The sequence below is a fragment of the Lagenorhynchus albirostris genome, chromosome 13 (assembly GCF_949774975.1).
Source record: "Lagenorhynchus albirostris chromosome 13, mLagAlb1.1, whole genome shotgun sequence".
Lineage (NCBI taxonomy): Eukaryota > Metazoa > Chordata > Mammalia > Artiodactyla > Delphinidae > Lagenorhynchus > Lagenorhynchus albirostris.
Window position 1 is genome coordinate 34,467,367 of NC_083107.1, and position 26,947 is coordinate 34,494,313.

The 26,947-nt window shown below is 36.7% G+C and overlaps 1 protein-coding gene across 1 annotated transcript; it reads left to right on the plus strand.

Annotated features, from left to right (window-relative positions):
* The first annotated feature begins 519 nt into the window (after positions 1-519).
* Positions 520-26,257, plus strand: RAB1A (RAB1A, member RAS oncogene family). Its single transcript, XM_060169876.1, has 6 exons — positions 520-748; positions 14,786-14,858; positions 19,277-19,372; positions 24,058-24,153; positions 25,506-25,637; positions 25,894-26,257. Exons 1-6 carry the CDS (start codon positions 726-728, stop codon positions 26,089-26,091), a joined length of 618 nt encoding a protein of 205 aa, XP_060025859.1. The 5' UTR covers positions 520-725; the 3' UTR covers positions 26,092-26,257.
* Positions 26,258-26,947: the final 690 nt, after the last annotated feature.

The window sequence follows — 26,947 nt, forward strand, 5'->3', positions numbered from 1 at the left end:
GGCGCACAGGAGGCAAACCTTCCCTCCGCCTAGGCACTCCGGCGGTCCCTCGGGTTCCAACCCCTCTCTCCCCGCCGCTCAGGGCCCCTTGATCCCCACCCCCTTCTTCCGCCAGCGGCCGGCACAGCCCTCAGTCCCTCCCCTCCCCCGTGGGGCGCTGACTCGCCTGGCTGCCACGTCTCACTGATGACATCACCAGGGCCGCTCGGCCTTAGCCAATCCGCTAGGGGGAGTCCTAGCGAAGTCCTAGCCAGCGAGTCCGAGGGGAGGGGAGCAGGGAGGGGCGGAGCGGGGGGTGTTGGGAGAGGGGGGGAATAGGGCGGGCGACAACCTCTCAAGTACGCGTGCGCCAGAAACGCGGGGCTTGGCGGGAAGCTGAGTCCGGGTCGCGGCGCCGTACCGTCGTTCCCCAGCGCCCGCAGCGACGCTCGCAACTCTCTTTCCCGGCATGCCACGCGGTGCGGCCGCCCTTTGGGCTGTGTAAAGGCCCCTTGGTCTAAGGCTTTCCTATTTCCTGGTTCGCCGGCGGCCATTTTGGGTGGAAGCGATAGCTGAGTGGTGGCTGCTGCTGATTGTGTTCTAAGGGGACGGAGTGGAGGGAAGACGATTGCTCTCTCGGAACAGCGTATCTCATTCCTCTCCCTTCGACTACCCGTGGCGCGGAGAGTCAGGGCGGCGGCTGCAGCAGCAAGGGCGGCGGTGGCGGCGGCGGCAGCTGCAGTGACATGTCCAGCATGAATCCCGAATAGTGAGTGCAGGAGAGCGCTGGTCGGCTGGGTCCGTGGGCCAGCCTGGGAAAGCTTAGAGGGGGCGAGGAGGGCGGAGGCGGGGGCCTCGGCCGGGGTGAGGTGGGGGTGATGGGGCAGGAGAGATTGGCGGCGGGGAGTCGGGCCCCATTGTCTGACGGAGGAGGGGCGGTCGGGGGGAGGGATCGGGTCGGAGGGGTGAGCCGTCCGGGCCTGGACCCGGTCTGGTTGGAGTCCTGGCCTGAGTGCCAGGCCGGTGCGGAGGAGCAGTCTGGTAAGGGGGTTGGGGTGTCGGGGAGTCGGTGGTGGGGTCGTGGGAAGGGGTAGCTTCTCTTGGAGGCAGTGACTTTTGAAGGAGGGCCTGTTTTTAAGGGGAGGGAGAGGATGGGGTGGGAGAACTCTCCTAGAGGACACTGTTAGACCCTGCGCCCGCGGTCTGCGGAGCTGTCAGAGCCGTCGGGGTGGAAACCAGCGTTACTTGCAAATCTTGAGCTTGTTGGCTCTCTCTCCCACCCTCCGCGCCAGGTTGTAGGTAATATGGATGCTTTTCAGGATTGCGTGGGATTTAGGGGAATGGGTAGATGGTGAGAAGAGATTTAAAATTTTTAGTTCTCTTTTAGTTTTTTCCTGGAGCTCTTTACGAACTCAGCGGTCCCATTGCCTTCCCAAAAACCTGGGCATTTGTGAGAATTTTTTATTTTTTTGAGGACACTACAGTCATTTTGCCATGTGTAGGTCAAGGGAAAAACAAAACACCAGCACTAAAACCTAGGGACATCTTTGTGATATTACCAACTAAAAGGAAGACTTTGCTTTCAAGTTGAAAGAGAAACGAATGGGCCCTATGATAGATCTGTAGGGTTTGGATTACCTACTTGAATGCTTGCAGATAGGGAATGAGGTTCCATGACGTGTCATGAAAAGTTAATGCATTTCTTTTTCTTGCTTACTCAGTAAGTCACCACAGCAGATGTGACACACCTGGCACCTTTCCTGGGAACTGGTGTTCACTTTCCTTGGGAAGACTTTCTTGGGTTCTCCTTAATGGCCCTTAAAAACATCCTTCTACAGTTTGCATATTGAAATTAAGGAATAATTGAAGGAGATTTAATTGGTATTCTTCTATAGTGTCAGAAGGCTTTGAGGAATTTTTTAAAGCAAAGATCAGTATTTGACCTAAATGTTGAATTTATTTGCTGCTTTGGTCAGTTACTGCCGAACATTTCCCCTAAAAGGTCCGCCCATGGGTTTAGCTGACTGTCATGTGTGTGTCACATGGCTCTTGCAAAATGCATTCTGACTTCAAGTTTTGTAATACTGTGGTTTGATGCTGAAATGTCCCTTTTTTTTGTTCTAAATAGAAGTCATAGTATTTTATTAAAATTTTATATACCTTAAGAAGTTGAAGAAAGTGTTCTAATAGTGTCGTATTTGCTGTGTTGGCAGTTTTTTATCAAGGGCTCCAAGGACAAAGTTGGTTATGCATAGTTGGGCAGAGTTGAACTTGAGGTCCCTAATTTAGTAGTTCTTGGCAACAGTAAAGCACATGGATTTTCCATTTTATGGAGGTTTGTCTTCTGTTCAGGAGTTTCTTAAATTTGCTACATATATTTAGTACTGTAAATAGATCTTGAAGATTAGTTGGACAGAACCATGACAAATGATTTAGACTCTGAATTTGTTTCTCCTTTTGTAAAATAGGAGTCATCTTTATTCCTATCCGGGTAGCTGTGAGGCTCAAGTATATATAGAACAATTTGGTAAACTGTAAGAGCACTGTAGATGGTGTACATCATTATGTGAGGCATTCCAGTAGTGCTGGGATTTAGGAATATAATCCTTACTTGCAAGGAACTTATAATGGAATATAAAAAATAGATTTTATATATGTTGAATACCAGTACGTATGGCAAGTTCCAGATGTGTGGCATGGATTGGAGCCACAAGATTTTAAAAGGAGGTATGGGATTGTGGTTGGCTAGTAGGGTTTAGAAAGACTTTATAGAAAACAAACCAGTAAGGGAGTTACTAGCATTAGATTTGGAGAAGCAGTGGGAGTGAGAAGGATTGTTCAAGAGAGAAGAAGAAAGAAGAATGGTTAATAAATGGCAAGGGTAGTAATTCTTAAGTAAATAGAGTGCCAAACCATTCTTTCTTTTGAGGACTCTAGATTAATGACCTCAACAGAATCAGTCCCAGAAATCATTTGTATATTTTTATGGCCTTGAGTGTGCCTGTACCTGGGTTACTGTATTTATATTCTAGACTGTCTCTTAAGTAAAATAACCTAGGAGTTTGGGAAAATGTTTGGAAAAGCACTAGTGAAAAGTACTAAGGTGAGAGGAGGTGGTATTTTATTACAGAAGGTCACAAAGGCAACCAGCAAGCAGATTTTTAGAAATCTGAGTTCAGCGGTTTCTTCTTTTTATCTTTAATAAAGTTTGTTGCCATCATAAAAGTAGAGAAAAATTGGAAAATAGAGAAAAGAAGGAAATTCTTACAGTTTAATCACCCAAACACAAGTCCATTTGCTTTAAAACCTTGTTCTAAACTTTAAAGTCGCATGTTTTTTTCTTAAGTTAAAACTTTTAATGGATGAATGCCTTTCATGATTCCACAGTGTTATCCTAATAGCTAACATTTATGGCCACTTATTATATGCCAGGTACAATATTGTACATTATAATACATGTATATTATAGCATGCACTTTATATACTAATTTGAAATAATAGTATACTAGGTAATGTTTACAGGTGCACCCCCAAATGTTCCTTGTTTTGGTTTATCATCTACTATTTATCTTAATCCTTTTAGAAACTTTCAAAATCTGCTTTATGGGTGCTGCTGAATTTGGTACTGAAGATGTGTTCTTGACAAAAGAAAAAGTTTGGTTCTCTCAGAATGAACAGGATTTTAGACTTATATAGGTTGACATACGATTACCTGTTGGTAGCTTTATTACGGAATGCTTTTACTTTATGATCTTTAAGTTGTAAGCTTTTGGTTTGGGAGTGAGGAGAATAAGAAATATGTCAATCAATGATTAAATTTTAAGCTTTTTCTTTTACTACTTTCTATGTTATTTGGCTGATTTGGGAGAAATGATGGCCCTGGGTTATCTTTATGGTAGAAATTAAGGGTAATGACTGACTCACTTGAATTACAAATGCTACAAACAAAAACAAAATGCAACTGAAGTGGAATGTGAGCGGTGGAAAAAGTAGATGGAAAGGATCAGAGCTTTCTTTTTTTTCTGGAGATTTGAGGAAAGATTTTGATTTTCCTGAGCTAGGTGGTAAAGCAGGCAGTGATTATTTCAGCACACTGCTTAAGAAGTACTTAACATTATTCTCATATCAGAAGCATTTTTCGTAATCCATTAGCTTCTAGCAGATTTTTTTTTTTTAGTGTCAAGAAAATAAGTTTGGCCGTTTCATCAAGGAGTGTGTTAAGAATAAAGTAGGTGTACCTATCATGAATATACCAGTTAACTACGGTGGGAAGAACTATATGTAGTAGTCTCTTTGGATCGGCTAGATCCATCGGTTAATGCAGAAAAAATTTGTTTAAAAAAAAAACTTACCTTGTTTTTAACTTTTTAAAATATCATGGCTTAAGTTTTAGTCAGTCTCTTAAACTTTGTTTTCTGTTATGGTAGACTCAAGGAACATCTGACTTTTTTTTTTTTTTTTGTCAGCACTCTGCTTTGAATAAATCTGTCTTTTAACTTAAGGGTTTAAAGGTAAAAACAAGTTAATCAGTTCTGTTATCTGTCTGACAGAGTGTAATTTCATTAATAAGTATATCATTACTGCCTTTTACATAATTTTTAGTTAGAATTTTTTTATTAGAAAAGAAGCAGAAATCAACTAAAAATAGATTTTCTTTTTGTGGGTTGCCTTGATGACTTTTTCGTAGTGTTGGTAATGATTTGAGAAATTCAAAGAAGTTTAAAGAAGAGGTATTCTCACTATTCAGAATATGATTATTTAATGTCCGTAGAGAATCAATGTATGTAATTCTTTGGGTAATGTAAGTTACCAGTAGCTATATAGACTTTCCATCTTAAGAGTTTTGTGTGAATGGATGATCTTGAAGGATCATTGAAAGAAACTGAAATTTTGCATTTAAAATTTTCTTCTTCCTTTTCATCATAATTAGGTTAAAGTATAAGATGTTGACGGTTTCTTACATATTCAAGGTTTTTTTTGTTTTTTTTGTTTTGTCTTAAAGATGAAAGAGCTTCAGAATCAAGTGTTCTCTTGCCGACTGTTTAGTTGACTTTTAAAGAGAATTTTGCTTTCTGAGCAATTTCTTTAATATTTCAGTTTTTATTCTAGAAGCAATCTTAGTGATTTATCTAAGTGATTATGATTAACAAATGCTAAGCATCTTGCTGGATTCATATCCTATCAGCAGTCCTTTGGCCGTGTGTGTTTTCTCTCCTTGGCAACTTTTGATTGTACATATATGATGGTTTTACTATTTGTAGTTGTAATAGTTAAGTTTCATTTTTGATAGTTAAGAATAGCTTCCTTTTGCTAATGTTACCTACTCTTGTCTCTTTCCTAATATATAAAAACAGGGTTAAATAAAATGCTTTTTAAGATTTTGAGATTTTTAAAGATTTGCTAAAAAATACTTTGAGTGTTTTAAGATGAAGAGAAACCGAAAATGTCCCCCCTACTTTTGTTTTTTAATCTTACAGGGAGAGGGGAACAGTCAGACTATTCCACTGTTTTCTTGTAGAAGGTGGGGCTGAGAAGAGATTGCCTCTTTGATATCTGGAATAGAATTTAGGGAAAAAAACCAGAGTCTTGGCTTTTCTTTGGAACCACCCTGTGATGTTTCAGATTATAAAAGGATAATGGTGTAATGATATTTTGGGGAAAAAAATAATCCTGAGGCCTTAGGAAACAAAGAGAACAAGTGTTTGTTGGTTTGTTTACTGACTTAAACATGTGAAGAAATAGGGTACAAAGGAGAGGTAGGAAATGAAATATTCCTTGGTACTTCTGTGACTGATGGCTCAGTTGGTCAGAACACCCCACTTTATTAAATCCAAGATTGTTGATAGGTTCCAGTTGTTTACTCTGTTCCATGTTTATAGATTCCCAATTCTGACAGGTAGTGTTACCTTTGCTTACAAAGGTGACCACTCTTTGGAAACATTATTTTTAATAATAATAGCTACTATTTAACAAGTGCTTACTCTTTGTGCCAGCTACTTGGCTAGGGTCTTTACCCAGGATATTTTATGCAGTCTGCATCTCAAACTAGTGATCTTTACAAAGGAAATTGAGTGAATTATATAATTGAAGTTTTCTAGGAACGGTGATGGATTTAACTTGTCTGAATGTATTTTCTTTGACTAACAATAGTACTTAAGTGGAATTGTTCTTTGTCCTTGCTACTCTGCCCATAGATATTTTCCAGTAACTTGATTTAGGGCATTTATTCCTTTTTTTTTTTTTTTTTTTGCGGTACGCGGGCCTCTCACTGTTGTGGCCTCTCCCGTTGCGGAGCACAGGCTCTGGATGCGCAGGCTCAGCGGCCATGGCTCACGGGCCCAGCTGCTCCGCGGCATGTGGGATCTTCCCGGACCGGGCCACGAACCCGTGTTCCCTGCATCGGCAGGCGGACTCTCAACCACTGCGCCACCATGGAAGCCCTGAGCCTGTTTCTTTATAACGTGATTAGTACCACCTCAGTTCTGAGTCTCAAGAGTAAACTGTACAGTGCTATGCAGGAGTTGACACGTGTATTCCAGTAAGGGATGTTAGAATATATGTAAGAATATATGTAATATATATATATGCAGGTGGTTTCAATTTTAATGTTTTTCTAACACATTTAATCATTACACATTGATCTCTGACCTTGTCTATTTGAAAAATGTTTTCAATACAGATACTTAAAATCTTCCAGTGAATGTACACACGCACACACACATGCACACACAATCTGATTTCCCTGGAAAAAAAAGCTTGGTAAAGAAAATAGCCAACCCTTTCTTTCTCTTCTATCAGTTAGACTGTGCTAGGAGTTGAGGGGTTTTTATGTTTTAATTATAAAACACGGACTTTGCTCCCAGGTGCTTACCAGTTAAGATGACTCAGGCTCAAACAAGCATAATCAATTTAACAGTATTAGCAGAAATTAAATCTTGTGATATTTTTAAAGAATAAGATGGCATAATAGTGCAAAAGATTTGAAGAAGGGGCCTAGGATTTCTATTATTAACACAAAGTTTTAGTTATATTGCTTTAGCTGGAGAGGAACAGAGCACTGAGGAGGACTTTCCAGAAGCCCTGACACTAGTCTTGGGATAAGGTCAACAAATAACAATTTGAGTTCCCACCACTACTCAGAAATTTTATGTATGTCCATTATTTCCCCTAATAGTATGAAGAAATAGTGTCCTAATTTTACAGCAATCAGAGCCAGAGAAGAGTTAAATGGCTTGCCCAGGGGCATTCAGAGGAAGCAGCAGAATTGGAATTTTAACTCAAGGGCCTGTGATTTTACAGTCCAAGTATGCTGTTTCCAGTTTAGTGTGTGTGGTTAACTTCTAGGAATTTAAAATTAAGCCAGTTAATTAGGCGACTAGCATTTTTGTGGTCAATTATGTCTAAAAATCGTGATTGGAGAGGCCTTTTTAAAAATGTTAAGAAGGGCTTGTGAGGTATGTATTGTGAATGGCCCTTTGACTTTCTTCACATCTTGTGTTGGGTTGATATTCAAAGCTTCTCTAGGCTTGAAGTTAATTATCTTACCCATTCTCAGTTTTTCTACCCTCATGACTATTCTTGAATACTTATACTTGGGGCCTTAAAGTCATGGATGTCTTTCTGTGAGAAAAGCAAGTAAAGCAGAGAATGCCTGTCTCTTCCTGGAGAGGCAGGCACATTTGCTGCAGACCGTGTTACTGTTTCATGTGTTGCTAGACTTTGGGAGTTGTGATCATAGTACTTATAACTGTTAGCTGGTAATTTTTACACTTTTACTTTAGATTATACTGGTAAACTCCTGTGATACTTTGTCACCCATCATCTGTACTGAAACTTTGGATAAATAGCTTCAAAGTTTTTGTCTGTAGCTCTTGAGATTTTTCATTAGGTTGCATCCTGATTTGGAGGGAGGAAGGAAAAATAATAATAATTGCCACTTATTGTGCCCCTGTGCCAGACACTGTGCTAAATGCTTTAGAGGCAATATTTATAATCTTGATCAGAGCCTAATTGGGTGGTAGAGAGCGCTAATTGAACCTTTTTACAGATGAGGAAATAGAGCCTCATGGTGATAGATTAAGTACCTTACCTCAAGATCTTGTAGCTAGTATGTGATGAAGCCTGAATTCAAATACAGTTCTTTCCAGGTCTAAAACCCATGCAGGCTTTGAAAGGTAAGGAGGTATGGACACTTACAGCCCCTCCTTGGTGCGTTTTTCACTAAATATTTGCTGTTGTCTATGTGGTAAGACCGTTTACTCTCTTGTCCTCTTGTATGGCTTACTACTTCTTCGGAACAACCAAAGTTTCCCTCATTTTCAGAATTCCAGCTTTGGATTTTTGGAACACTGTTTTAAACAGAGATAAAGTGGAACATGGAAAATTAATCTATTGTCTCTAAATATTTTTTTAATGTAGTTTTAGGGGTCAGTTATGGGGAGAGTTTTTTAAAAATTGCTTGGCTATTTTCTTAAATATGGAGGAAAGACTGTTGCCCTCTCAGATTCTTGGTAATTGTTTATTTGACTAACAGGCTGCTTTTGTCCATAGCTGAAGGTTTATTTAGTTTTTTTAATTAATTTAATCACAAAAGTAGTATGTACTCTGTAAAATTCAAACGATATAGAAGCATATGAAGTAACTAAAAGTTCTTACCTCTTTTATCCAGCCTGATGGGCAATTTTGTTGTTGTTGCCGCCACACCACATGGCATGTGGGATCTTAGTTCCCTGCCCAGAACCCACGGCCCCTGCAGTGAAAGTGCAGAATCTTAACCACTGGACCACCAGGGAAGTCCCCTGATGGTCAATTTTGAATTGTGTTCTGTGGAGCATACTTAAAGTGAGTGAAGAAGAAAAGTAGATGTCAAGCACAATTATTGCAGCTCAAGTTTTATTAATCATTCCATACCCCAAAGACTAATAGATTAGTGTATAGTTTAAAAGTGAATTCAAGTTTATTTGGCCACTATATCATAATATCATAACCATGATTTTGTTTTAAATTTGTTATGTGAGCTTAGTTTTAGGGTGTTTTCAAGTATGATTTTATAAAAAGATAAAAACTAAATGATTCCTATCATGCAGGTGAACTTGTTCTAGGTGAAAGAGAACAAATTTAGGTTCCATTGAACTTTTTAATATAGCAGGCCTTTTCTAAGGTATACTTATAGCTGACACTGTGAAATTTGTATTTTGGGGGTACTGTTTGGATAAAAACAATTATATAGTTCTCCACTGTTTACTTTTGTCTTCCTTGGTGTGTTTCCAAAGGGTAGTTGAAACTTGTGTTAATGTCAGTCAACTATCTCTTATATTCATTGACAGGTGAATTATGTCTGGTAATCCAAATTTTGTTTCATAAAAGAAGAAAAAAATGTTTATTCTTATTTAATCCAAAAAGTTGACTTCATATCTTTGTGGCTATATTGGGAATGTGCCAGTGCTGTCTGCTTACAACCTTGACCTACTCTACCTACTTAGATGTCATTTGTGTTTGGACAGGTATGCTGAAAGAACTTGTACGGTTGTTCAGTCATTGAATAAATCATTGATTAAAAGTTTTTCCTCTCCTCAAATGACTTTTTTTTTTCTGGTTAGAAAAGTAATACAGTCTGACTGCAGACTGTTTTTAAAAAATATAAAGAAAAGATTGAGTGTAATCGTACAATTTAGAAGTGTCCATTTTTTCCCCAAATCTTTTGTGTGTACAAATTTTTTTTAACAAAAATGGGTTATACTAGACAAACATAGTCTATAATCTTTTTACATAACGGTATCATGTAGTAGTCTCTTTTGAGATTATAGAATTCCGAGTAGTATTTTAGATTCAGCAACAAGCAGATTCATCTCCTACTTCATATTTTATAGATGTAGTTTGGTAACTTCATTAAAAAGGAAAACATTTTACCTAAATAGAATTTTGAGTCAAAATGGGTTTTGGTAACTTTTTAAAAATATTGTTTCATGCTTTCTCAATAGTGATGTTTTTTAAGGTATAGAAAATGTTAATGCTTACATGCAAAAATGGCATGAGTATCACGATTATGTTCAGATCATAAATAATGGAAATAGAGGATCTAGAGTATTGCTGAAGTAGACCAGGAGTAGACTTAAGGAGAAACTGATAGCAAAAATAATCTTTCACTTGCTACCATATTTGACATTCCACCATCCAATTATTAAAAGGTTGAATCTGTCCCTTTCCATCGAGCCTTAATCTATGTCAGTCTTAACTGTCTTACTTTCTCACTGAATTATTTCCACTTTAATATTCTCAAAACATACTTGTGCCTCAAAAGCAAAGTTTTTATTTTACAGAATCCAGCATGATTTATGATTGTTGATTTAACTCGAGAAAACACAAAATATGTCTCTCATGTTTAAAAAATATCAGGGGCTGGCTTTTCAACGAGATTGTACCTATTTCACTAATGTCCTCATAGTTTGTTTTTCTAAAACCTTTTTATTTTGAAATAAATATAGATTTACAGAAGAGTTGCAAAAGTAGTACAGAGAATTCCTGTATACCCTTCACCCAGCTTCCCCTAATATTAACATCTTATATACCATGGTACATTTATCAAAATTAAGATATTAACACTGGTAAACTATGAACTAAACTATAGACTTTTATTCCAATTTCTCCAGTTTTTCCACTAATGTCATTTTTCTGTTCCAGAACCTAATCCAAGATACCATATTGTATTTAATTGTTATGTCATGTTAGCCTCCTTCAGTCTGTGAGTTTCTCAGTCTTATTTTTCATGACCATGACAGTTTTGAAGAGTTTAGGTACTTTGTAAATTTCCCTCAGTATGTATTTGTCTGATGTTTTCTCATGATTAGACTGGGGTTATGGATTTGGAGAGAAATACCATAGAGGTGAAGCACTCTACTCATTACATCATATCAGAAGGTACATAATATCAATATGACTTATTGCTGGTGATGTTCACGTTGATCACTTAGTAAAGGTGGCATCTGTCAGGTTTCTCCAGTGTAAAATTACTATTTTTCCCTTTCTACACACTGTTAGAAACCAGTCGTTAAGAACCCACACTCAGGGGAAGGGAACTAAGCTCCACTTCCTGGAGGGAGGAGTGTTCAAAGAATTTGTGGGCATATGTTAAAACCACTGCAGTAATAAATATTTGGGGGGGACAAATTTTGAGGCGGTGCAAATATCCTAAGTCTCCTTGAAGTTTCACCCACTAATTTTAGCATTCATCAGTGGATCTTGCCTGTAGCAGTTAATCTACCAGTGATTTTCTATTTCTCTCATCCCTTCTACATGCATTAGTTGGAATCCTCATGTAAGGAAGTGTCGTCTCTCCTCTCCTATTTATTTAGTTAATGATTTATACACTTATGGACTCATGGATATTTATTTTATTCTTTGGGTTATAATCCAGTACATGATTGTTTACTTTGTGGCTCAGATTGTTGCCTTGGCCATTGAGGTTGGTGTTTGTCCTTTTAACATGCCATGTCCCTGTAAATTTTTTTCTCTGGCATTTTGCCCAAAATGTTACTCAAGTATGGCTATAGATATTCTTTAGGTGTTTCTCACAATGAAAGAGACCTGATTAAAAACGCAAAATTAAAATGTTCTCTGATCTCTTAGCACAGTGCTTTGTAAAAGGCACAGTGTTATATTTTGGATGAATAAGTCAGTTTACCTTCACACAGATAGGTATGTTAAACATAAGAGTGGGGAAAACAGACTCCAGACTACTTACGGGGAGAAAATATGAAGTGTCGTTGTCATAGTAAATTAGACATGAAAGGACCTGAGGAAATTCTGATTGGGAACAGTGGATAGGATTTACTAGAACTATCTGATTTAGGTGAGTGGTGATTACAGTTGTACATAAAGATTTCTCAACTGATATAATTCAGTTTTTTCACTTAAGTCAAAATGGTATTGCAGACTGAAAACTTAATCCAAATTCTTGAAAATAAAAGAAAAATACATTTAAAGTCTTACTGTTTGCTAAATTATTCTTGACTCTTTGTACCAAAATTCTGATATTGAGCTTTCTAACTTTAGATTTGTATATTTCCTATCAACATTTTTACTGTGTTCTGTTTTATAAATATAGTTACAGAAATGTCTTTAAGTGATCTCAAATATGAATTCTCTTGTACATCCTGTGTATTAATAGTTTAGAAATAAGGTACTATAGGAGTAGGTAATTTAAAACGTTCCAGTGCAGGTAACATGCTGTTGATCACAGTCTCCTGGTGTGTGAACTCAATAAGGCAAGAAGTTTGTTAGTTGATTTTGTTTGCCATTCTCCTCCACGTCTCTTGTGGTGTTAGTGAAGCTGATGGTTTGCGAGAGAACAAAATAGCCTTCTTTGACAAGATTCATTTTGGAACAGAGTGCTCAACTCTTCATGTTATTTACAATGGCTCTGAGCCTTAAATTATCAGGAACTCATAAATAACGTTTCAAAATAATGCCGCTTGTAAAATTTGAAAAGAATGATAATTGAAAAGTAATTTAAAAAAAATTGACTACTAATTTCCTTGAAATCATAATGTAACTTGTAGCACAGTTAGGAAGCTTTCATGTTTTTTACAGCCTTATGGTTATTCTGAAAGAGAGAAATTGATCTTTAAGGTAATGAATGATACCACAGGCAGCATATGTGGGCCCAGTGCTGTCTTTTACTGTAAAGGGGTCCAGTACCACTGATTCAGAGGATGTTTACTGAGTGTTTACTGGATGCCTGGCACTGTCCTGAGGGAAACTGGTAAATTCAGGGCATTTGTTGTATCAAAATTTTTGTTAAAAACTAAGTAATTGTAGTAGTATCGGTGGTGTGATTTTTTTTCTTGCTGACTGAAATGTAAATTCATTGCTAATGTTCAGTGTTCAGCATTCTTAAGAATTCATTTGGTCTAATTAAAGAGAAAGCTATCAGTAGTACTGAAGTGAGTCAGCACAGCAACTGTATTGACTAAAAGTTGTTTGGTATTAGGTACCAATAATTTATTAAGAGTAAATTTTTATAATCATTATCCCCACTACCCCCTTTTTTCCTTAGGATCTCAACTGGAAAGGATGTTAGTTGTTAAGTTCATCCTATGTTTCAATCAGCTCTTCCTAATGACTTATTTAAAAGCTTACTTCCTTCTGTGACCTTTATTTTGCTGCTGACTAGGGCACTTTGGATTTTCAAAAAAATTCTTTCCTTTAGGTATAATTAGGAACAGTAAGTGTACTATGGTAATTCGGTAAAACCAGAAAGCTATGTTTTAAGTAATACATATCACTGTATAAACCTAGGTAACAGTTGATTAATATTCACAGAGATAATCACTTCTAAACATCTTGCTTACATGTAAATCTGATAATTGTAATCTACACTTCATTTGCAAGTGATACTTGGAGTTCACTTTAAGTACATAGCATTTTTTTTAAACTAAATCACAAGGAAGAAAATTAAGAATCATGTATATCTTCTGAAAAAAAAATCTGTAAATTCTGGATTTGTTGTCATTTTGACATTGCTTTAAAAGAACATACAGAGGGCTTCCCTGGTGGCGCAGTGGTTGAAAGTCCCCCTGCTCATGCAGGGGACACGGGTTCGTGCCCCGGTCCGGGAAGATCCCACATGACGCGGAGCAGCTGGGCCCGTGAGCCATGGCCGCTGAGCCTGCGCGTCTGGAGTCTGTGCTCCGCCACAGGAGAGGCCACAGCAGTGAGAGGCCCGCGTACCCCCCCCCCCAAAAAAAGAAGAACATACAGAATTGGTCAGAGTTGGGAACAATCTATGAGAGATTCCTTTGGAGACCGTTGGCTGACCGTCTGTTGTCTTCAGGTTCATGAAAGAATCCCTGGGCATGTTTTGTTTTATTTTTTAACATCTTTATTGGAGTATAATTGCTTTACAATGGTGTGTTAGTTTCTGCTGTATAACAAAGTGAATCAGCTATACATATACATATATCCCCATATCTCCTCCCTCTCGCATCTCCCTCCCACCCTCCCTATCCCACCCCTCTAGGCGGTCACAAAGCACCGAGCTGATCTCCCTGTGCTATGCAGCTGCTTCCCACTAGCTATCTATTTTACATTTGGTAGTGTGTATATGTCCGTGCCTGGGAATGGTTTTTTGTTAGGTTTGGCAGTGGTAAAGGTGCATAAACGTAGCCTAGCTTTCAGTGTTTTCCAAAGAATGCTTTAATACAAGCTTAGAATGTTGGGAAAGTTGTGCATTTACACAGCCTTTGATTTTACTGCATCTCCAGTTTAAGATATTTATAATACAGACTTTCAGAAGTTAAATGATCCATTTTAAAGGGAGAGAATTCCAGGTGGATGCTAGGGAAGGATCATAAAAGCCCTACGTTGGAGGATTCTTATGAAATAATGACTTTAGATTGGAATTTGAAGGAGAGATACGTTTCATTGGCAAGAACAATGAAAAGTTAACTCCCAGTATTCTAATATTGCAGAAGAGTGGGATTTTTCTAGCATAGGTCTTCGGCCCTCCAAGAATGCATATCACTTATGTTTCCTTTCATTCATTGCTTGGCAGTGGAAGTTCAGCTGATATTAGAGATCATGGGTGGCATTGCCTATCTTATTTTTACATAATTCTGTCATGTTCAGTGATTCATCAAAAGGGCTCCTGCTGTTTGTTGCAGTTTGGTCTTCTGTTAGGCCGTTCATGGGCTTTTCAGGAGCTGTAGTCTTCCTCAGTGAGCTGTTATTCTTGGCTATATTTTTGTTGCTGTAGAACTTAAAATACAATATGCTTTTTATTAATGTGATTTTCTTTTTCTCTTTGCAGTGATTATTTATTCAAGTTACTTCTGATTGGCGACTCTGGAGTTGGAAAGTCTTGCCTCCTTCTTAGGTTTGCAGTAAGTTGAAATCAAAATGCTTTTAAAGAAATTAATGCTGTTTATGTTTTCTAGGGAGACAAAAGTTTAAACAGTTTTATTCAGAATATTAACTCTTCCAGAATTTATGTATTATATATAAAGCCTCCAAGTGTACATCCCCAGTGATATCTAGACTCTTAAATAGAAGAAATGCTGTTGCTCTTCAAAGAAATTCAAGCAAAGTGTAGTTATAAAGTCAGAGTGTCTAATACTCTTCTTGGAGATCAGTGTTTCATTCCAACATAAGTAGTGAGGTAAGGGGAAAATAATAGGTCTGTGTTGAAAGTGACTTGATGGAAAACAAATCTTCAAGTAAAACTTCAGTAGAATAAAAAGAAAAAGCAGGGCCTGGTACAAAATTTTTTTGAAAATGGCATAGTGTTATGTATGCTGAAATTTACAAACTGATAAGTAACTTTCAACCTAATAAATAAAATCTACAGTCTTATTCATAGTCTTATCAGCTGCCTTTAAATTTAGCATGTTTTCCTTCTCACTGTCTAGATCATTGGTTCTTAAGAGTATGGACCAGTAGGGATTATCAAGACCATCTTGGGGTCCAGGAGATCAAAACTACTTTCCTAATAACACTAAACCATTAGTATATACTAAGTAAATAATTACTTAGTACTAAGGCAAAAGACATTTGCCTTTTTTCACTCTGTTGATCTTTGCTCTGATCATGCAAAAGCAGTGGTGGGTAAAACTGCCGGTGCCTTACTAGCACCATGTTGAAGTAGTGCTAAGCCCCAAATTATACTCACAATCCTGGTGTTTACCTCTGTTCACTCACAGTGGGGAAAAACACCATTTTCATTTAAGAGTGTCTTTGATGAAACAGTAAAAATGATTAATTTTTTTCATATTTTTTTAAATTGAGGTATAGTTGATATACAATATTATATGTTTCAGGTGTATAACATAGTGATTCACAATTTTTAAAGGTTATATTCCATTTATAGTTACTATAAAATATTGGCTCTATTCCCTGTGTTGTACAGTATGTCCTTGTAGCTTTTTATTTTATATATAGTAGGTTGTACCTCTAAATCCCCTACCCCTATCTTGCTCCTCCCTCTTTCCCTCTCCCCAGTGGTAACCACCAGTTTGTTCTCTATGAACAAACTGTGAGTCTATTTCTTTTTTGTTATAGTCATTAGCTTATTTTTTTAGATTCCACATATAAGTGATATCATACAGTACTTGTCTTTGTCTGACTTATTTCAGTTACGATAATACCCTCCAAGTCCATCCATGTTGTTGCAAATGGCAAAATTTTGTTTTTTATGCCTGAGTAGTATTCCATTGTATGTATATGTATACACATTTATTCATTCAATCTGTTGATGGACACTTACGTTGCTTCTAAAAATGATTAATTAATAAAATCTTGATCCTCGAGTATTCTTTTTTTAAATATTCTGTGTGAAGAAATGAGGAGTTTGCATAAAGTAGTTTTACTGAAGACTGGAGTATGTTGGTTGTCTCAAGGGAAAGAAAAGCACTTGTATAGTTGTTTCCATTTTGAGCTAAACTAAACTAGCTGCTTTTTTCATTGAACTTTTTTTTTTTTTTTTTTTACTTGAAAGAACAACTAACAAACTATAATTACGTAGCATTGAGTATTGGGTACACATTTTATCAGATGAACAGACATTATCACTTCAAGGAAAATATCTAACAGCATTTGCTGCTGTAATAAATTCAAGCTTTTCAAAGGAAAATTAGAATTTTAGAAAACTTAAAATTCACCACTGCAAGCTTGACAGCATCTCAAATACTTAATATGACTTTTCTGATGATATAAGTGATATTAATGAATCCCATATATATATATATATATATATGTATAAAACTTCACTATATATAATAGTTAAAAAATGAGACCATGGAAGTACCAGAATAAAACCTAGGTGGCTCTTTAATCTTGTGTGAAAGTATTTTCTAACACAGGAAAAAAATCAGGAAAGAAAAGATTGTTAAATTTGATTGCATTAAGATTAATGCTGAGCACATAAAAATGTTGGAAAACAAATGGTACTAGGAAAAAAATATATATGAGGAAGGGGTGATATTCTCAATATATAAAGCACACTTACACATTAATAATAAAAGAATGTCTGCCCTGATGGAAATATGAGCAAATACATGAGCAGGCAATTCACAAAAGGAGAAATACAAATTGCCAATAAATATGAAAAAAAATGTTCCATTTTATTTGTATTTAAAGGACTTTAAAGTTAGATATTACTTAACTTTTACTAAATTGGCAAATATTTAAAATTAATTAATTAAAATTAAGAATAATTCCTAGTATTAAATCAGCAATTCAAAAAAAAATCAGCAATTCTAGGTAGGTGGGAAGAAGCTGGCCTCTCTTGAGGAAAATGGCTATAGCCTGAGGTATTTTTGCTTCAAAGAAAATTCTTTCCAGGATGCCTATTGACCTAAGTCATAGGTTTTCATGCTACCTACACAGTAGAATCACCTAGGATGCATTTTGAAAATACTGATTCTCACACCCCTGAAGTAGAGACAAGCTGCAAAAGGTGTGATAAATGTATAAGCTTTGGGAGTACAGGGGGAAGAATCTCTTAACTATTGGCTGAATAGTTGGGGAATGTTTGGACAGTCAGTATTGCCTGAGCTCAGAATTGAAAAATGAATAAAAATTCTCATGTGACCCAGGGACTGGGGAGTAGGGGGATAAAGCTTGGGAGTGGGGAGAAGGAGATACTGAGAATTTGGACAGTAGGAAGGGCATGTGCAGTGGTTCAGAGGCACGCAAGTGAGGGTCATTTAGGGGTTTATAAGAATTCTAACAGCATTTATAAGTATTTCTAACAAAGTAAGTGGCATGTACGAGTGCTGAATGAACGTTTATTGCATTCATTTTGTTCTCTATCCACTTTCTATAGTACCTGATGCTTATTAGACAAGTAAAAAATTTGAATTTAATGATGAGCATTTTGTCAAATTGCAGTCAATGCTTCAAGAGTATCCTTTTATCCAGTGATTCTGTGTATGCATTAATGTGAATATATGTGGAGGATAAGTCAGCATAGCTACCTCTAGCCACTTGGAACTCTCTTTGATCACATTTTATTCTTTAGTGATCTTTGTTTCAGTCTCATGTACACATCAGGTTCAGCATTATCAAGACTTCCCCACACTGGCTTCATTTAATCCTTTTTCCCCTTCTCTTTGTTGGGAGTGCCACAAATGCAGATCCCAAATGTGTCATTTTCCCCTTATATACTTCAATATGTATTTCTAAGAACTGGACATTTTCCTATAAAATACATTTGTGGACTTAACAAAATAAATTTCCCTAGTTGTCTAAGAAGTGTGGTGTTATAGTTGGTTTGATTCACGATTCAAAACATGGTTCACACAGACTCATAGACATAAGACAGTTGTTGCCAAGGGGAGGGGAGGATGGGGTGGGATGGAGTGGGAGTTTGGGGTTAGCAAACGGAAACTATTACATATAGAATGGAAAAACAACAAGGTCCTACTGTATAGCACAGGGAACTATATTCAGTTTCCTGTGATAAACCATAATGGAGAAGAATAAAAAAAGAGAATTTGTATATACGTATAATTGAATCACTTTGCTGAACAGCAGAAATTAACACATTGTAAATCAGCTATACTTCAATTTTAAAAAAAAGGTGTAATCTAAAAAGTTTAAAAGTTTATTGTTCACATAAAAACTTGTACACAAATGTTCACAGCAGCATTGTTCATAATAGCCAAAATGTAGAAACCACCCAAATGTCCACGAACTGATGAATGGATAAACAAAATGTGGTATATCCATACAGGGTACCATTTTTCAGCCATGAAAAGGAATGAAGCCATTAATTTTGGAATTAAATAGTGCTGATGGTTGCACGACCTTCTGAATATACTAAAAACCACTGAATTGTACATTTTAAAAGGGTGAATTTCATGTATGTGAGTTATATCTGTTTAAAAAAACTAAGAAGTAAAATTGACTTCTAAAAAATTTCAGGAGAGTGACATGATCATAGCTTTGTGGTGAATAAGTGGATGGGGAGGAGCAAGAGTTCCACTGATTAGAAAATTAGAAAAATCTTTTATAATCATTGAAAATATAAAACCTTTCTCTGTGTGATGTATGTAAAGAATTTGCCAAGAGATGTTTGGAAAAATAAAGAATAGCTATTGAAAAAAATGTTTTAAGAAGAAACCATTGTTAAATAGCACTTTGTCTTCAGAACATGAACAGAGTGCAGGAGAGGATGGAGTGGCTGTTCTCAACATGTTATGCCTTATAAACTTTATCAGCTTTGTAGATAAAAATTAACTTTATATTTTCTTATTTACTCTATTGAACATTCATTTTAATTGTTAGCTTTCTTTCCCTTCAGGATGATACATATACAGAAAGCTATATCAGCACAATTGGTGTGGATTTCAAAATAAGAACTATAGAGTTAGATGGGAAAACAATCAAACTTCAAATAGTAAGTAATTTTGGACTAGAAATTTTTGTGGAAATTATTTTGGTAAATTTAGAGTGTATTTGTTACTAATATGTTAACAAAATTAAAGTATCTTAAGAATCATTCATCTAATGACAGTGGTAGAATAAGAATTGTTTAGATTAAAAATGATATAAGATTACCTTCCTCATTGAATTTTCTATTCATAAAGCAGAGAAATACATGTTTTTAAGTCAAACTTGGTCCTAGTTCTTTTTCTTGTGCTTTTTTTTTTCTTGTGCTTTTATCAGTGTGGTGTAACGGGTCTAAGTTGAGGTTTACCTTGTCTTATAGCAGAAGTATATTGAGCAATTTTCGTATGTCTTTTATTGTGCTGAATACTATGGAACATTCGAAGAAACCTAGGAGAGGTTCTTCATATGTGGTTTAGTTGAAGAGTATTTATTAGATAGTATGTACCAACTTCGTAGAAAAGTAGAATTTTATTGGAAGGGAACTTAGCTTTTCTTACATATTTTACAGCTCGGAAGATGGATGCTAAGAGATTCAGTGACTTGCCTACAGTTACTAGCAGAACCAAGTAACCCATAGCTCTCTGTTTTCAATATTTTGTGTCCCTGTGCCATCCTCACTCCCTTATCCATCCTTATATCCTCAACCCTGAATTAGAAGTAGGCAGTTGTAGTAGAAGCTTAATATGGGTCTGGCTACTACCAGTGTGGACATACCTATGGTCATAAAAAAAAAATCTCTGAGTATCTTTTAGAGTTGGCTATTAGTATGAGGTAACATAGAAAACAAGTGACTGTTCTTTATATAGAATTGATAACACCCTGAACTGGAAGGAGTTCTGAATTTGGAGTCAGAAAACTTGGATTTGTTGTCTTCATTCTGCTATTTATTAGAGTCATGGGTTTAACTTACTTCAGTCTTTTTCCTGAGACTCAGTTTCTTACCTCTAAAATGAGTGTGATAATGCTTGATTTACTAATAAGGTAGTTGTGAGAACCAAATCTATAGCTCTGTGTATGTGTGTATGATAATGTATGTGAAAGCCCTTTGTAAACTTTTAGGCAATATACAATTGTTACTGATGATATGACACACCCAGACGAGTGGATATTTGATAGGTTATTTTTTTTCTTTGTTCTCTTATGTGACTCTGATAAGGAAAAGAAAGGTACATTACAAAAGAACTGTGGATTTTGATACAAGTGACCAACACCCTTGATGTCCCAAATTAGGACTTGCAAGGATGTAGTTATCAGAGATACCTTGAAATACTTTCAACCAGTGAACAGAGTATCTTCCATATTGATTTTTCCCATTATATGTAGAGTGCCAGCTTGGCACCATAAAGAATATTTCAGAAAGAAGCACCCAAGCCTGTAACTACTGATGTGAAATGATTGTGTTATGTGTGGTCATTGGTCTTCATAACATTTGGGTATGTATTTGTGAAACACTTATATATTGCTACTTCCTCTGGCTGGAAGGGATCTTATAGGTCACTCACTCAGTCTTCTTTCATCTTCAGTAGGAATTTCCTTTCCCTATCTGGTGCCTTTTTTGAACATTTCTGAGAAGGTCACCATTTTTCAAAGCAGCTAGTTCCATTTATAAATAACCTCTTAGTTATTAATTCTTTATTTTGAGCCAAAGCCAGTTTCCTTTAACTTCTGTCTCTTACTACTCAGCCTTTTGTAGCTGCCTGATAGAGATTAATTTCTTTTCTATTGGCAGCCTGCCATTTAGATTGATCTTACCACACCTTCTACCTCTGAAGTCGGTCATTCCTTTCTGGAAGCATGTTTTCAGAACCTTTTACAATTTGGGTTTGGGTTGCTCTTACACTTTATACGTGTCATTTATTAAAATATGATTCCTAAAATCAAATACAAAGATATAATCCAGCCTGTGTGACTACATGGGGTAAATTCTCTATTGATTCGGACTCTGAATTTCTTTTTTTCCTCTCACACTTCAGGGACTCATGCCATTTTCTCATCATTGGCCCATTCAAGGACATAAAAAGAAAACCTGCGTTTACTACATTTGCTGCCTCAATAACCATTTTACCTACTAGTTTGGATCTTAAAGTTTTTGATTGTTTTTTTTGGTTTGATTTTAAGTCTTATATTTTGTGACTAGGGCATTAAAAATCTAAATGCAGGATTTTACTTTTAACCCTGTTACATTTCATCTTGCCTGGTTTGAATTACCCTTCCAAGTTTTCTGGATCTTTCAAAATGATTGCGTTTATCTATATTTTAATTATCTTTTCTGCTTTTCCTGTTCAAGTGTGCCATCTGAGTCTTTATCAGAGTTGGTGATTACAGAACATTCAGCAGTGCGGGGCATGTACAGAGTGTAGTCCCATACCATGAAAGGCCTCTTTCTGTGATGGTTTATTCAATTTCGAAGCTTTATGGAAATGCATACGTTACACAGACATTCAGGTAGATTCAAGGTTGCAGGGATGAATGAAACACAGCCCCATAGGAGGAGATCCCATTTCAGTGGGAGAGACAAACATGGGAAAATCAGTTACCCTGTGATTATGAGGGGTAATGAGGATTATGTACATAAAGGGTGACCAATTACAGAGGAAGGTACTGTTAGGATATAGAGTCAGCAGAGTTTTCAAGTGGCAAGGAGACCTCAGAAGTTTTGCTCTTTGGATGCCATTGCTTAGTCAGCTACAATTCTTTGTTAACATTTATTCAGAAACATTTTCTTCCTGTTGTTGTGCTATCTTTGTGAAAGGGGTTGGTGGGCAGAGAAGAGAAGGGAACTAACATTTTATTGAGCAGCATCTATAATCAGGCGTTGTGCTAGGCATTTTACAAGCATTAGTTCATTTAAACTTCGCAATTCTACAAAGTGAGCGGTATCTGCGATTTATAGACGACGAAACTGTTAGGTGACTCTCCCTAGAGTTAAATATCCAGGAAGCTAAAGATGTTTTGAAGTCACGTTGGCTTGGCTTCAGAGGTCATGCTTCTCCAAGGATATCCTGAAAGACTTGAGGCTCCTTACTGATACAGTAGATCTAGATAGTCTCCTGACTCTCATAGGCTAGTACTTTGGACGAAAAAGGTAATGAAGCTATGGTGGCTTTTGTTTGTTTTAAGTTAACAGTTGTTAACATACTACCTTATTTGCTTCATTATTACTTCTCCCCGCCCTCCCCCCTTAGTATGTTAAATTATAGATACTTTACTCCAGAAATACTAATTATGCATCTCTATTTTACTATGTAGCCACCATTATTACATCTAACAAAACTGACACTAATGCCTTAATGTTATCTAATATCCAGTTTGTATTTAAATTTCCCCAAAATTAAAGCTTATTTTTAACAGCTCTATGTTGGCTGGGTCTTAGAAAAAGAAGTGATTTCACTGAGTGCTCCTGAACTTTTTTTTTTTTTTTTGCCATCTAGGACTAGTGCGGATCAATGTCAAGTTCACAGATATATTCCAAAACTTTACAATTCCTTCCCACTAAAGGCTGTTGCATCTTAATCTCCACTTGTCTTAGGCTTTAAGTCCACTTTTTGTTTTTGTTTCTTTAATGGTAACCATTAAGTAACTCATTCTGTTATTTCCCCATCAATCAAGATGTTATCTTTTACCGGTATTTTTTAGTGGGGCAGGTAGCTTTTCTAAACAATTTTTTTTAAGAAAAGGACATTGTCTAGGAGCAATTTAAACAAAATTCTCATTGCCCTGGTTAAAATTGTGGCTTTAAAAATCTGTTTCTTGATTTTTTTTTTTTTTTTTTTTTTTTTTTGGTTGCATTGGGTCTTCATTGCTGCGCGCGGGCTCTCTCTAGTTGTTGCGAGCGGAGGCTACTCTTCGTTGAGGTGCGGTGGCTTCTCTTACTGCGGAGCACAGGCTCTAGGCGCACGGGCTCAGTAGTTGTGGCACACGGGCTTAGTTGCTCTGTGGCATATGGAATCTTCCTGGACCAGGACTCGAATCTGTGTCCCCTGCATTGGCAGGTGGATTCTTAACCACTGTGCCACCAGGGAGTCCCTTGGTATTTTTAATAGTTTTTTTTTAACCCAGAACTTTAATGTAGCAATGTTATTTGTTGCCAGTGTTGGAGCCTGAATGAAGTGTGGTAAAGTGCTCTTAAAATGAATTTTATAAAAGTATTTGGAATCATGTTACCTACATTGTTTTCCCTGGGATTAAAATAATTGTTCCAGAGATGGCTAAAGTGCTGTCTTGACGGGTGGTTATCTGCATTAGGTCCTGTCAGCGCTTTCCATGATGATAAATTGTGCTAGCAAGTAATTCTGTCTTATGTGTGAGAGTTGTACTGTGTTACAGGGGTGTTAGTAGACCAGTAGCTTTCCTAAAACCAAGTCAGCCTGTCTGTGCATTCATACTAGCCTGGCACAATGCTAAAGGCTGTAGAGAATATAAAAAGTATGACAGTTTCTGATCTCAAAGAGCTTATAATTATAGTATTGGTAGCATTACTGCAAGCTAAATTAGATACTACCTTCTTTTCTGAACCTTCGGGTATTTGGCAGTTACCCTGCAATTTAGTAGTGTGAGCACAGAGAGCTAATGTTTCTATATCAAATCCTGGTAATCCACAACTATGTAAACTAAACTGTTCTCCCTCCTCCTTCCTTTTCCCCAACTCTGTTTTAATGGAATTGTTTGGATTTCTTGATTGTTTTATAACAGTGGGACACAGCAGGCCAAGAAAGATTTAGAACAATCACCTCCAGTTATTACAGAGGAGCCCATGGCATCATAGTTGTGTATGATGTTACAGATCAGGTAAGCTCCAGGAAAAATTGTGTTATACTGACAAAGTAGTAAGCTACTATTTGATAAATAGCAGACTATTTTACTTTACATATAAGCCATTAGTATCATTTATATGGCAGAAAACTTTGTCCACCCCTAAGGAAGTGAATGACATAAAAAACGTTTTAAACCAATGTTACCTTTTAAGGACAGGTACATTGTTATTTTTCTCCCCTACATCATTTGAACACCTAATGAATGGGTCAACCAAAATTTCCTAATATTTTCCTTTAGTAAATAGGAAATTTAGTAATTGGTTTTACATTTGCTTTCAAGGGACCCAAGTTATATTTATTATCAACTAAATAACTGATCATTTTGTCAAGAGTGTGTAGGGACTGGGATTGTTTGACTTATACTGTGTTTTTGGTGCCAAGTGTTAACAGGAATTTGCCTGGTAATTAGACCTGTCGGAATTGCCAAAAGTAAGATTAGAGGCTTCTGCCTGTGGAGTATGTGGTTCAGAAATAGGATGAGCTTTGAGGAAGATTTTAAGAGGAGAGTGAGTAGCTAAAGGTGAGCTGTTGAAAGAAGGTAGGGGGATGTGGAGGTAGTGTGAAGAATGTGGTCTGAGGGCCATAATTGTTCTTTTGATCAGAAAGTTAGAAAATTTCAGGGTCCTTTTATTTTGCCCATCAAAGAAAAGAATGAAAGATGAACTTTGAAAATTAGAATATATAATTCTTGTAGGAGATGTTAAATCTCACCTCAACTATGAAATCATAGCTAATTAGGAGACAGCTAGAATTAGACTAGATTCAGCACCATTAGGAGTATTGGGTGAGTGATATCAACATGAGGAAAAAAATGTTGCTAGTTTTAAAAATCTCAAGTAATGACTTGTAATATTTAAAAATGGAAAATTTCCTCCCTTAAATATGACTATGGAAAAGAAAACAAGCATCTTTACTTTGGACCCGTTTATTTAATTATTTTTGACATCTCTGGTAGTTCACATTTAGTAGGCTTATTCATAAACCAAAATTTTGTCACGTTTCAAAAACCAGGTTTTATAGTGCATATAAATGGCATACTCCAAAACAATTCGATTTGCCTGAGCTGTAGTTTAATGCTGAGCTGTATTTCCCTCTTAGATAAGGCATTTTCATCCTCAAGCCTTAAAATTCTGTTTTCTTATTTATGTACGTATCATTTTAGTATGTCAGTTTACTTCTTTCCCAGCATTGAGTTCTTTTTTTGTAGCTAGATTGTCTCACTAGCTTGTCTTAGGTCAGGAGAGATGCGTCTGTTTATCACTTGCTTCATTAGAACAGTTGTGTCCAGAACTATATTATCATTCTTTAAAATGTCTATCTTTTTAGGAGTCCTTCAATAATGTTAAACAGTGGCTGCAGGAAATAGACCGTTATGCCAGTGAAAACGTCAACAAGTTGTTGGTAGGGAACAAATGTGATCTGACCACAAAGAAAGTAGTAGACTACACAACAGCAAAGGTATGTTTAAAGTTTGATTTTCAAACTGAATTGGAAGGTGGTGAATTTGAATTATATATGGGTATGGAGTCACACAATGGCCGCAACCGCCTTAGCTTTTAAAAATACATGCGCCAGAATACTTTGACAGTAATAATTTGTGCAGTGTCTACTTGGATTCAGTAAACTTAGTCCTTCATCAATCCCCATTTCAGATGATGAAATGCACTAAGTGAAAAAGATTTTTCAATTAATTGTGCCTTATATATTCTCTTAGGAATTTGCTGATTCCCTTGGAATTCCATTTTTGGAAACCAGTGCTAAGAATGCAACGAATGTAGAACAGTCTTTCATGACAATGGCAGCTGAGATTAAAAAGCGAATGGGTCCTGGAGCAACAGCTGGTGGTGCAGAGAAGTCCAATGTTAAAATTCAGAGCACTCCGGTCAAGCAGTCAGGTGGAGGTTGCTGCTAAAATTTGCCTCCATCCTTTTCTCACAGCAATGAATTTGCAATCTGAACCCAAGTGAAAAAAACAAAATTGCCTGAATTGTACTGTATGTAGCTGCACTACAACAGATTCTTACCGTCTCCACAAAGGTCAGAGATTGTAAATGGTCAATACTGACTTTTTTTTTATTCCCTTGACTCAAGACAGCTAACTTCATTTTCAGAACTGTTTTAAACCTTTGTGTGCTGGTTTATAAAATAATGTGTGTAATCCTTGTTGCTTTCCTGATACCAGACTGTTTCCCGTGGTTGGTTAGAATATATTTTGTTTTGATGTTTATATTGGCATGTTTAGATGTCAGGTTTAGTCTTCTGAAGATGAAGTTCAGCCATTTTGTATCAAACAGCACAACCAGTGTCTGTCACTTTCCATGCATAAAGTTTAGTGAGATGTTATATGTAAGATCTGATTTGCTAGTTCTTCCTCGTAGAGTTATAAACGGAAAGATTACACTATCTGATTAATAGTTTCTTCATACTCTGCATATAATTTGTGGCTGCAGAATATTGTAATTTGTTGCACACTATGTAACAAAACAACTGAAGATATGTTTAATAAATATTGTACTTATTGGAAGTAATATCAAATGTATGGTGATAAGTATTGTTTTAATTCTTATGGCTAAAGGGAAATAGAGCCTTGCATTATACTCAAAACAGCCATTTGTGTGTGCAACCAGGGCATTGTAGACCTATCTTAGAGCAGCATCCAATATGCTTTCCAGATAATATAACTAATAAATGACCTAGGGAGGCTTCCGTGCTGCATAGGGATTTAACCAAGTTTAGTGGTTCAGGGAGATGTATGCTATCTAGCCTGT